Below are 12,850 nucleotides of genomic sequence, written 5' to 3'. Positions count from 1 at the left end.
TTTGGAGTAAAAGGATTCACTTCCAGGGTTTGTTTAAGGATATGAGATACTATATGGAAAATTCTTTTTTTTTTAAGATTTTGTTTATTTATCTGTCAGAGAGGGAGAGAGGTGTGTGGGAGCACAAGTAGGCAGAGCAGCAGGCAGAGACAGAGAGAAGCAGGCTCCCCGCTGAGCAAGGAGCCCCATGCAGGACTCGATCCCAGGACCCCAGGATCATGACCTGAGCTGAAGGCAGCAGCTTAACGAACTGAGCCACCCACGTGTCCCTAGATGGAAAGTTCTTAGCACAGAATAGGCTCTTACCAAAAATCAGGTCTTACTATTACTGCTATTTTTAGTGTCATTATTAATATCATTACTGTTAGCAGAATAACAAAGTTTCCCTTTGGGGCAGAGATATTCTGAGCTCTTGCACCAGAGGTGAATACACTGGGCACCAGGGATGTGGATCCAGACTCTACCCCACCATCCCTAAATCCAGCTGAGGCAGTGACTCAGGGCATGGCTTCTCTCCCAACCTCACTGCAGTCTCTGGCCCTGACCTGGTTCCATTCACCCTTAACTTCACCATCACCAACCTGCGCTACACGGAGGACATGCAGCTTATGGGCTCTGCCAAGTTCAATGAAACAGAGATGATCTTGCAGAGCCTGGTGAGAGCCCCACCCACCTCATCCCTCCACCACCCACCTCATCCCTCCACCACCCACTTCATCCCTCCACCACCCACCCCATTCCTCCACCACCCACCCCATCCCTCCACCACCCACTGATGTCCACCTAGCCACTGATGCCAGCCCTACCTGCCTCTCCCATGCCCCGCCCACCTCCTGCATGCCCCGTCCACCTCTCCCTGCCCCCGGACAGATGCCAGCCCCGCCCAGTTCACCCCAACCCTGCCCTTGTCCAGATCAGTCCTTCTACTCACCTTCCTCTCCTTCAACAGCTCAGACCCTTATTCAAGAAAACCAGTGTTGGCCCGCTCTACTCTGGCTGCAGACTGACCTCGCTCAGGTGGGACCCACAGGAGATGGCCCTGTGAGGCACAGTGGATATTCTTACCATTGTCCTTTAGGGCTGGGTCCTCCCTTTGGCCTCAGCCCTTTCCAGCTCCCAGCCTGGCGTAGTCACTGTCCTTTGGGTTATGGGCCCCCAGGCCCTGCTCTGGACCTTCCCATCGTCCTGAGCCTCAGATCTCCCATGCAATATTTCGTAGGAATAAAACGACAGAACATAGAAAATGGAAAGTATGCATCAAAGCCCTTTATAAAGATTGCATCCCTGAACCTCCACAAAGGATGCAATCCCCAGTCTAGTGTACCTCCAACCCCACACCGCATATAAATATTTCTAAAGGTGAACACACAGCAAGTACTTAGCATGTGTCAGACATCAGGGTTCTTGATGTATGGTCACTATTGACATTCTGGGCCAGATAGTTACTGTCATGGGCGGTCATTCCCTGCACAATATAATATTTAGCCATATCTTAGCCACTAGATCGAATCCTATAGCATCCCAGCCCCCAAAGTTCTGACAACAAAATCTATCACCAGGCATTGCCAAATGTCTCCTGAGATGCAAAGCACCCCAGGTTAGATTCACTGGGTGAAATGCGTCCTGTCCATCATCTCCCTAGACTCACTTACCACCACTACTATTATCCCTATTTTGCAGAGTAGTTAAGGCACAAACAGGTTAAGGAACTTTCCCAGAGCAGATGATTGCCAAATGGTGGAGCCAGGATTCAAGCCCGGTCTCCTTAGAGTCCATGCCTTTTCCCACTAAGCTGCTTTGCTTCTTTTCTCCGGGAAGAACCATAGGATCTCTCCCCTCCCCCATTACCCCAGCCTTCAAATCCCTGCTCCCTTCAGTGCAGACACACGCTACTCGGCCCCCCTTTACCTAGTGATAGGGCTTCTCAGCATGCATGGGCTTCTCCATTCCGAGGTCCTCTGGAGGGTTTAGCCTCATCGGGCATCTCCCTAGGACATTTCCATGCCTCCAAAAATAGAATCAGAGAAAGGATTCCCTCCCTGTGATGCTAGAATAGAGATGGATGGAATGAAGCCCTCTTTCTTAGGACCTAGCCCAGGTTGCTGATGCACCCACAGTAGAAGTAGTCTCTTCACTCCCCTTGCCTGGATTTCCACAAATTTCCTTTCCATCCACAAATATTGCTTGAGCACCTACTGTATCCAAGCTTTGTGCTGAGCTCCAAAATCTCCATGGAGGTCAAGAGCATAGACTCTGCCATCAAGAAGAGTGCCTTATATTAATTATATGTAAACATGTGCAAACACATTTGTACACATTAATTATATGTTAATTATATAATTATATGTAAATGTATAATTAATGCTATACTATTTTATTTATAAAATAGTGACAGACACTCCCCTAGCCCTTAGGGATGCACCAGATACTATTGTAAGCATTATATTAATATCAACAGACTTAAACCTTAAACCTCACACTTGGGTGCCATGATTATACCCATTTTTGAGGTGAGAAACTGAGGCCCAGAGAGACTGTTAAAGGGTTGGGATATGTAGTGTAGGGGGTCTAGGAGGAACTGAAGTGGCAGCTCATACCTAGAGAGGAGGACGCTGTGGCCTGGAGACACAGCTCTGGGCCAGGAGGACTGATTGGGGAGAGGGAAGCCCAGGTGGAGAGCCTCGGGGTAGCGAACACACAGAGCAGAAACGCTCACCCGCGAGGAGGGAGGCAGAGGGATGCGCAGGGCGGGCGGTGGGTGCGGGGAAGTGGGTGTTGTGAGGGGCACAGCCCAGGTTCCCCCACAGGCAGTAGGGGGCCAGAGGATTTCAGCAAATTCCTCACAAGGGAACATTCCCATTTTAAGTGAGACTCGGTGCTGTGATGACAGTGGATCGTGAAGCGCGGGGAGGCCCGGGATCAGCCCCGTTTTCAGAATGTGGAGCAAATTCCCTCAACGGTGGGTGGCGGGCCTCCGGGACCCGTCCATAGGGGCCCCACTACGTCCTAGCTTTCCCCAGGGTACCCCCCGAATGGTGCCCCTCAAGAACGCTCTGCAGATGGATCTCAATTATCCGCCCCGCTGGGTCCTGCCCTCCCCAGGCCCCAGAAGGCTGGAGCAGCCACCCGCGTGAACACCGTCTGCTTCCGCCGCCCCGACCCCACGGGCCTCGCGCTGGACAGAGAGCGGCTGTACTGGGAGCTGAGCCGGCTGACCCATGGTGTCACCAGGCTGGGCCACTACACCCTGGAGGAGGACAGTCTCTGTGTCAGTGGTGAGCAGCGGCCCGTGCGCTCTGCTGAGCTGTCAAGCCCAAGGTCCACCCCTCCATCCACCCCCACCCTGTCTTCTTTTTTCCCTTCTCCACCTCAGCACCTCCCCTCTCTCCTGTCCTCTCTCCGCAGGCTACACCCACCAGACACCAGTAACGGCCCCCAGTGGTGAGTACACTGCGGGTCTTCAGACTGCCCCCCCCAACCAGGGAAAGAAGCAGCAGACCCCCGCCCACACCTCCAGCTGTCGGGGAGGGCAGGGGTCGGGGATGCAGACTGGGAGCTCACTGCAGTACGATTCAGCTATGCATCACCTCGGTGCTGTTGGCTGAACACGGAGAAATGGCCACCACGTGGGGGTCGAGGGATGGAAGAAAGTACCAGAAGGCAGGCTTGAATAAATAAGAATGTTAGTTGGTAGACTGTCTCCTGCGGATCCTGCCCACCTTCACCTGCTGCATTTGACGGTCTCAGGTTGTCCTCACGGGTGGTTCTGGCACTAGGTCCCCAAGGACCCTCAACACTTGCTATGGTCTCCGGTGAGATAGCTGCGGGTCCCAGGCCCTGCCCCCGTACCCATCCCAGGCCTGACTCATCTCCTCTCCCTCCTCTGCTGCAGCCACCGGACGACCGCTGGTGCCATTCACTCTCAACTTCACTGTCACCAACCTGCACTATACGGAGGACATGCAGCCTCCAGGCTCCTGGAAATTTAACAGTACAGAGAAGTCCCTGGAGCTCCAGGCGAGAGCCCCGCCCACCTCCCCCTGCCAGCCCCGCCCCCTAGCCTCATCCTGCCTACTGATGCGAGGCCACCCCTATTCCAGCCCAGACCTTGGGAGCTAGCCCCTCCCACCTCGCTCTTGCCCCACCCACCGATGCCCGTCCAGCCCCTGCGTCTCAATTCACTTATTTACTTCCCTTGTTTTCACCCACAGCTCGGACCCTTGTTCAAGAACACCAGTGTGGGCCCCCTCTACTCAGGCTGCAGGCTGACCTTGCTCAGGTGAGTCCTTGCAATCCCAGGCCAGGACCACCTCAAGGGCTCCCAGACCCCACGAGTTCCCTCTGCTTCCTTCCTGCCTTCTCTGTCCATGTGCTCAGAAGAGGTGGAATTCAGGAAGCACTGGCTCCAGGACCAAGGCCTCTTCTGATTGCAACCACCCCCAACCCCACCAACTGTCCTCACGTTCTAGGGAGCCCCTCAGCAGGATATGACCCTAGGCTAGTCATCCTTCCAAATTCCCTCCTGCCTCCCTTTGACCAAAGAGGGCATTTCCTTTAGGTTTTCAGTTCCATCCCCAGGATTCCTCTCAAGACAAGCATGCCTTTTCCACCTGCTTTAATCCCAAATTCCAGCTCTTCACCTGTCTCAAGTAGGAGCTCTCCTGTCCCCCAGCTTGCAGGTTTCAGACCTGCAATTTAATAAAAATCCTCCCACCCACTGACTGTGTGCACATCCCCAGGCTGGCCAGAGGTGGGTGCCAGCCTTCTCGCTTGCTCTGGCCCCTTCCTGTCCTGCCCCAGAGGGGCCAGGCGCCCTGCTTGGGGACTCCATCTATTGTTACCCCTACCCACCCCCAGGTCCAAGAAGGATGGGGCGGCCACTGGAGTGGATGCCATCTGTACCCATCGCCCTGACCCCGTGGGCCCTGGGCTGGACAGAGAGCGGCTGTACGAGGAGCTGAGCCAGCTGACCCACGGCGTCACCAGGCTGGGTCCCTACACCCTGGACCCAGACAGTCTCTACATCAATGGTGAGGGATTGCCATCTGTGTCCACCTTTCAACAGTCCCCACATCCTCCCCTCTATTGTTTCGCTCATTACTCGCCCTCCTCACCCTTTCTCCCTCTACCTGTGCAGGTTACACCCGCCAGACCCAGGCCACCACCCCCAGCGGTGAGTGTCCACAGGCTTCTGAAGTCTCTGCAACCCTGTGGGTCCCTCTGCAACCCTAGAACAGAAGCGGCCAGGAGCCAGCTGCCTGCCCTCCGCACCCTGCTCCACCCCCAGCCTCGGGTGAACCCATTAAAGCCCCAGACATAGGCGCGGGTCCCTGGCATCTACAGGATGACGAGGTCCCCACCCCAAGCACTGGTTTGCTGCCAGCTTCTACGGTGACAGAGTGTACATCATTGGTGGGGGCCGTGTTGGGCTGTGGGCCTCCCCTGTGCTGAGAGGGCTTCTACTGCAGCAGGATTCTGCATGAGTTTGGATCTCCAGTGGGGGGTTCACATTTCCAAGTTCTGTAAGCAGGTCCTTTGTCTGTCTGGAGATGGGAGTGGAGCAGACCTGGATCCCCTTCCAGTGCATAATCATATTCCTTTTAAAGAATTTCAGCTGTGATGATGTAGTGGCCATCTTTCCAGCAGCCCAAGTTGCCTCTTCATTCTGGACCTCTCCCTTCCCCTCCTCACTGTCACTCCCTCTCTTCGCAGGTTACACCCATCCAGCTTCAGCCACCACCCCCAACAGTGAGTATTTCAGACTTCTGTGTGCCTAGGACCACCACCCTTTCCCTAAAGATAGGAGCTGCTGAACCAGGAAGGTCTTGCCTCCTAATCCCCCGCTTCTGGGTGGGAAGGAGTACAGAGGATGTTAATGGAAGTGCGGGCTGAACTGGAGGTCACAGGACCCACCCCTCCCTGCCCGCACAACACACCAGAGGATGATGCCCTGACTCCAGGCTGAATGGGGCATAGGGCCAGGCACACAGTTTGTGACGTGAGCTGCCACCATGGCCATCATTCCTTTATAGGTGTAACCCACCTTTGATTTCATCCCCTGTGTTCTTTTCTCTCTGTTGCTGTGACCTCTGCAACCTTCCCCCGTCCTCTCTGCCCTATCCCTCAAGTTCGCAAGTAGGAAGGTCCTACTGGTACCCAAATCATTTCTACAAAATCATCCATTCAAGATCACTTCTTCCCTCATTATTGCTTACTTAGTTTCCCTGAGGAAACTCATCCATTTCTGTGGGTTTCAGGGACCACGTAACAGCTCAAGGTCTAGCTGCTCAGAATCTTAATCCTGAGTCCAGCGCACTCTACACAGCAGCTCCTCACCCTTGGTCCACCCACCTCCTGGACATCACCTGACCCCTCAGTCTCTGACCCTAAAGTCACCATCTTCTCCCAAACTTGCTCCTTTTCCTTATCACCAAAGGCAGGGACACACGTGCCAACCTTCACCCTCCTTCCCACTCACCTCCCATCTATCCATCACTAAATCATCTCTTCTCCCTTCATAATATCCCGCCATGTCTTTTCACTGCATCTGTGTCATTTGGCCTTTATTCAGGCCACTGGCATTTTTCGCTAGGACTGGTACAGTAGCCTCTACTCTGCCCTCCTACAGTCCTCTGCACAGTAGCTGCCAACGGCCCTCCCAATGTACTTCTGTCCACGTAATTCCTGTCTTATTGACAATCTTGGGATGACTCCACCTTATCTACAAGTCATGTCCAAATCCCTGAGCTGTATAGTCACTGCATACTTCCGCAAGGACATAATGAAAACATTCGAGTCCCTTGAGGGCAACTGCACAGTCTCCTGTCAGGCTCATACCCAGACTGATTCTTTTGCTTGAGCACTCTGCCACTTGCTCAGACCCTGTTCACCTACCTCTTACTCGTGCTTTCAGTCACACCTGAAAAGATGCTTCCTCCTGGAAGCTGTCCTCGGTCTTTGGTTGGGTGCCTCTCTGGGACTGAAAACCTTCCTGGCTCCCCTGAAGCATAATGGTCTGGCCACGCTCCTGACCACAATATTAGGAGACTGTGCCCTATTCACCCTTGGACCCCCAGAGCCCAGCACAGGGCTTCACACACATTAGATACCCAATACACACTGGCTGAATGAATGAGTGAAAATCCCCAATGTCTCAAAACTCCTGTAACATTCTCTCCTTCAGCTTCTGCAGTCCGTGGCTATACTTAGGTCCCTTGCTGGTGCTCCACTGTTGGAATTCCAGGCACCCTTGGTCCTTACTATGGTCCAAACTGGACATTTTTCTCTTCTTCCCCCACTGCAGCCACTGGCCCCACACTGGTGTCCTTCACCCTGAACTTCACCATCACCAACCTGCACTATACTCAAGACATGGGGCACCCAGCTTCTTCCAAGTTCAACTCCACGGAGAGGATCCTCCAGCACCGGGTGAGAGGCCCCCGACGACCACCATCAGCCCCGCCACATGCCTGCTTGGGTTGTCCTTCAGCCTTTCTGCTCATGCCCCTTTCTTTCCCCACCAGCTCAGGCTTTTGTTCAGTAAGACCACTATCGGGCCCCTCTACGCTGGCTGCAGACTGGCCTCGCTCAGGTGAGACCCCCAGATGGAGGGATGCATTGGGTCCAGTGGACCCTCATGTACTGGCCAGCGGGGCTCAGTTCTTGGGAATGCCTTTGGTATCACTGGCCTCCAGCACCTGCCGTAACACCTTCCTGTGTTCTTCACGCCCACGTGGTGGGAATGTCCAGGTCTTAGAAATGAGGTGTCGTGTTTGTCCTTACGGATTCCAGAGATGATCATTTGTTTTAGATGAAAGCTTTCCTCTTGGAAGAAGCACTATCTCTTGTCTTCAAGTGTTAAAGTCTTAACGTGTCTTCTCTTAAAGTGTGTTTTGTTCTTAGTTGCAAGGGGGTTGTCTCAGATGAGCGACCCTTTGGAGAGCCCCTCTGGGCTTGAGCCAGCCCTTTCCATCCCCTCTCAGCATCCTGCCTTCAGCTCTCTTGCTTTCCCCATCTAGAAGGACCCCTCCTCAGTACTCCACATTCCCATGTCCTTCCTTCCCCAGGCTTGAGAAGGGCGGAGCAGCCACCGGAGTGGACATCTCCTGCGCCATCCACTCTGATTCTGCAGACCCCAGGCTGGACAGGGAGCAGCTGTACTGGGAGCTGAGCCGTGAGACCTATGGCATCACCCAGCTGGGGCCCTTCACCCTGGACAGGGACAGCCTCTACGTCAATGGTGAGGGACTGTGCTCCAGGCAGGGTCTCTCTCCTGGGAGAGTTTTGTGTTTCTCTAAAAGGAGCTGTGGTATATCTCCTTCTTCTCTGGTCTTGGTTCAGTCTTCATTCCAATGACATAACCATGGGCTCTAGCCATCTACAGTCTCCTTGCCTGGATGCCTCCTCCCCAAACATCCCTCCACTGCCTCATCCCCTCTGCTTTTCCTACAAAGTCCCCCTAAATCCTGCCTTTCCCTTAATCCTTTATGTTCACCCTGACTCTGGCTCAGCTCCTCTGGCTTTCTCTCTGCAGGTTACACCTATGGAACCATAATACCGACTACCACTAGTGAGTATTCCTGGCCCTGGTTTCCTGGGTCCCATCCCCACTCTGTTCTCCTTTTACCTCCTGTCTTCAGTGAGGGAAAGACCTGGGAGGGCCCCTCACTCCCCACTTCTCCCTCTGGGTTCTGGTGGAGAGTCCCAGCCCAGGGCAAGAGCATCTCACACACAGGCCTGTCCTCCCACCATTCTGACCTTCATGGTTATCCCTTGGATTCTTCTAAAACCCTGCCCTGGCACTCTTCTCTTACCATTCCACTCACCTCTCTGTCTATTGTTCTGAGAGTGTCTCAACATCAGTGTTACACCATTTGTTAGGTTTTTGGTGAACACGTATTGAACTTGGTGCCTTCCGGGCACCGTGCTACATACATTACGTACTGTCTTGATCAGCTCTGGCTGCCAAAGCAAAATACCCAGGCCAGGGGGCTCAGATGACCAACACATATATTCTCACAGTGCTGGAGGCTGGAAGTCCAGATCAAGGTGCCAACAGGGTTGGTTGCTCTGAAACCTCTCTCCTTGGCGAGCAGGTGGCATCTGCTTACTGCCTCTTGGCATGTCATTCCTTTGCACACACATTCCCGGTGTCCCTCTGTGTCCTAATCTCCTTTTCTTATACCGATAGCAGCCAGACTGGACTAGGGCCCACCCCAAAAGCCTCATTTTAACCCAGCTACCTCTCTAAAGGCCCTGTCTCCAAATACAGTCACCTACTGAAGTACTAGGGATTAGAGCTTCTTGAATTTGGGTGTGTGTGTGTATACAGGAAGGGCAGGAGACACAATTCATCCAAAAACACATGCTCTTTATCCTTTAGTTCTTGCTACAACCATGTGACTCAGCTCCATTTTACAGATGAGTAAACTCGGGCTGGGAGAGGCTGCCAAGCCATACAGCAAATACATAATAGAACCAAGAGTTCCTGTGACTCCAAAAACTCACAGTCTCACTCCTCCATCAGTTAATTTCTTTAAAAGGACATGCTGATTTTTGGTGTACACCTGTTATGTTCAAGTTCATCCCTAGCAAACCCTGGAATGAGGACCTTGTAGCTTTTTCAAGAATTAATTGCCCCTGCATCAGAGGTGTGTTTTTGGAGCCCTCTCAAACTCTCTTCTTGGGTCCATCTCTGGTCTGTTACACCACAGCATCCTCCCTCGCTCCTTCCAACATCACTGGGGGTCTGGGCTCCTCAGGTACAATGACAACCATCTTTTCCCAAATGATAAAAGGAAAAATAAGTTAAAGTCAGTTGGATTGACTGTGTTTTGTTGCTCAGTATCCACTCCTCGGAATAGTTCCTGAAGCATTATAGGATCAATTCAATGTACATGGAGGAAAGACATGGATGGATGGATGGATGGATGGGAGGGAGGGAGGAAGAAGTGATGAATGGGAGGTGGGGACAGAAGATGGATGGGCAGATGGAAGGAAGAAAAGATGARTGGAGGGGGAAAAGGAGGAAGGGAAAATGTCTAAATAGATGGAAGGAATAGATATGAGAGAAAGGAAAGATGGATGGATAGATGGAAGAAAAGAAAGCGTGGAGGAAGGAAGCAAGGAAAGGTGGATAGATGGACGAAGGTGGGGATAGAAGGAAGGGCAGACAAAAGGATGCGTAGAAAGAGGTGTGAATGGAGAAAGAGGAAGGAAAAGAAGGAATGAGGCAGGAAGGAATGATGTGTGCAAGGATGGTGGGTGGATGGATGGATGGATGGATGTCATGGGTACATGGATGGGTGGATGGGAGGGTGGGTTGATGGATGGAGACATGGAGGATGGATGGATAGAAGGATGGTTGGTTGGACAGGATGCTGGGTAGACAGATGATAGAAGAAAGGAAGAAGGGATGGAGGGAGGGAGAAGAAAAGATGAATAGATGGAAGGAAGAAAGAATGAATGCGTGGATGAATAGAAAGAAAGATGGAAAGAAAGAAGGAAGAATGGAAGGAAGGATAGACAGAAGGGAGCTTGGAAGGAGTAGTGAACAGAAGAGAGGGAGGGGAGAGGTAAGTTTTTCTTCCAAAGGTTTGTCCTGATTATCCATTCTAGAGCCAGGCCATTGGGCCTCTGGTCTCTCTTGTATCATATGTTCACTTATTACACTTCCCCTGGGGTCTACTCAGGTCACCCCAACTATTGAACACTGAGCCAGCTGCATGTGTCTCAGCAGGAGCGTGTGTCTTCACAGGGGAGGTCATGAGCAAGGACTCTGGGATTGGAGAACCTGGGTCCAGAACCAGACTCTCCCTCTCCAGTCATGTAACCCTGGGCAGAGGACCATTTCTGTACTGTGTTTCGTGTGGGTGATTCTAGCTCCCAGCTACTTACCCAGGTTTAAAGTTCCATATGTAGTGAGTGATCAGAAAATATTTGCTTATTTGTTTTATATAATGAATATTTATTTAGTGTTTACCCTGTGCCCAGCACTGTGCTTAGGCACTTTACAGAATTTGACTTGTTCAAACCTCATTTCAGCTTTTGAATTAGGAATCATTATCTTACAGTTGAGTAAATCAAGGTACAGAGAGATTGGTTATAGCTCCTAGTTGGATTTTTTTTTAATGCAATGCATAGAAGTTTGGCATATCTGGGTGTAAGAGAGAGAGAAGAAAAGAGAGACAGAGGCACAGAGAGATAAAGAGTTAGAGATGGGGGAGCAGAGAGCATATGGAGGACAATATGTGGGGTTTTCCCCGGTTCTACATCAGTATGGTAAGTTGGAGCCTTGCCTTTCTGGGAAGAACAAAGCTGCTAGTGTTTCCACAGAGCCCCTCCACTCCTGCACCTGGGTGGGAATACCATCTCCAGCCCCCAAATCATTACACCTGTCCTTACTTGCTTCTGGAGTTGTCCCCATTAACAAGCGACCCTCGGGTTTGTGGACGGAGGACAAGAGGCCCTTGAAAGCCCCATCATGGGTGGATGTTGGGCGCCCCAACGTCCCCATAAGCCTTGGCCCTCTCTGCCCCTGTCACAGCTGGGGAGGTCAGTGAGGAGCCATTCACGCTGAACTTTACCATCGACAACCTGCGCTACTCAGCGGATATGGGCCGCCCCGGGTCCCTCAAGTTCAACATCACAGACAGCCTCATGCAGCACCTGGTAAGAGACCAGCTTTCCCGTGACTCCTCCTCGGGGCTGTCACTGGATCTGACCACACTGGCCCTCTCCTTCCTCTCCAGCTTGGCCCGTTGTTCCAGAGGAGCAGCCTAGGAGCCCGATATGCAGGCTGCAAAGTCACTTCACTAAGGTGAGAACCACCCCCCCACCCACCATGCCCCCCTGCGGCAGGACAGGATTTCTTGACTGTGGGGGCCACCGCCAGTTGTAGCAGACTGTCTTGGAGGGTCCTTGTTGGCATCCATGTCTCCATGTTACATTATTGTTAAAATTGTGACAAAATACATATAGACATAAAATTAGCCATTTCACTATTTTCAAGCATACATTTCAGTGACATCTGTTATGGGCATGATGCTATGCACCCATCATCCTACTCATTCTGAAACTTTTCATCGGGCCATTACTTCCACTTTTCTGGGTTGGTGTGGGTTCTGTGGGGGTTTACAAAGTATTTCTCCAGCTGTGTTCTCAGTCTGCTGTCATCAGTGGTGCAGCTCCCCTGAGGCAGGCGGTGGGCACCATGGTGACAGCACAGGCACTGTCCCTGCACTCATCTAGTGGAGGAAGAAGAATCTAAGTGGAAGAATAAAATATCTGAAATGGTTTCAAATATAATAAGGTGATGCGAAGCAGAAATGCAGAAAGATGGGAAAGCAGCTTTACCTAAGGCACAGGATAGTTCATGGAGGTGATTTCTGAGTGGTGTCCCAGGTGGAAAAGGATTTGGCCTTGAAAACTGGCTGTGAAAACTGTTCCATGTGGAGGAAACAGCATGGGCAAAGGTCCTGAGGTAGGAATGAGCTTGGCATATTCAATGAACAGCAAGGAGGCCGGTGTGTCTGGAACAGAGAGAGAGGGACAGAGAGAAAGAAGGTGTGTTTCCAGACAGCAGCAAGGTCCACACCATGTAGAATCTTGGCAAGAATGGATTCTTTTTTAATTGTGATAAAAGACACACAACAGAAAATTTACCATCTGAATCATTTTTAAGTGTCCGGTTCAGTAGTGTTAAGTGTGTTCACATTATTGTGCAACCGGTCTCTAGAACTTGCAAAAACTGAAAGTCTGTACTCATTAAACAATGGCTCCCTATTTCCCTCTACTCCCAGATGTTAGCCATTACCATTCTACTTTCCGTCTCCATGAATCTGACCACTCT

General features: G+C 51.8%; 1 protein-coding gene across 1 annotated transcript in view; it reads left to right on the top strand.

Moving 5' to 3' along the window:
* The window catches only part of MUC16 (mucin 16, cell surface associated), a 74,705-nt gene that overhangs the window by 44,134 nt on the left and 17,721 nt on the right, over window positions 1-12,850 (top strand). The window contains exons 35-49 of the mRNA XM_032883876.1: window positions 532-656; window positions 950-1,017; window positions 3,103-3,275; window positions 3,406-3,441; window positions 3,893-4,017; window positions 4,212-4,279; window positions 4,858-5,030; window positions 5,138-5,173; window positions 5,713-5,748; window positions 7,304-7,428; window positions 7,524-7,591; window positions 8,067-8,239; window positions 8,534-8,569; window positions 11,546-11,670; window positions 11,751-11,818. Coding sequence (XP_032739767.1) covers window positions 532-656; window positions 950-1,017; window positions 3,103-3,275; window positions 3,406-3,441; window positions 3,893-4,017; window positions 4,212-4,279; window positions 4,858-5,030; window positions 5,138-5,173; window positions 5,713-5,748; window positions 7,304-7,428; window positions 7,524-7,591; window positions 8,067-8,239; window positions 8,534-8,569; window positions 11,546-11,670; window positions 11,751-11,818 — 1,435 coding nt within the window. The remainder of the gene's footprint in view (window positions 1-531; window positions 657-949; window positions 1,018-3,102; window positions 3,276-3,405; window positions 3,442-3,892; window positions 4,018-4,211; window positions 4,280-4,857; window positions 5,031-5,137; window positions 5,174-5,712; window positions 5,749-7,303; window positions 7,429-7,523; window positions 7,592-8,066; window positions 8,240-8,533; window positions 8,570-11,545; window positions 11,671-11,750; window positions 11,819-12,850) is intronic.

Source organism: Lontra canadensis, unplaced genomic scaffold (genome assembly GCF_010015895.1).
Source record: "Lontra canadensis isolate GAN:19392208 unplaced genomic scaffold, GSC_riverotter_1.0 scaffold88, whole genome shotgun sequence".
NCBI lineage: Eukaryota > Metazoa > Chordata > Mammalia > Carnivora > Mustelidae > Lontra > Lontra canadensis.
The sequence above is the reverse complement of the archived record's forward strand: the minus strand, read 5'-3'. Positions and strand labels throughout refer to the sequence as shown.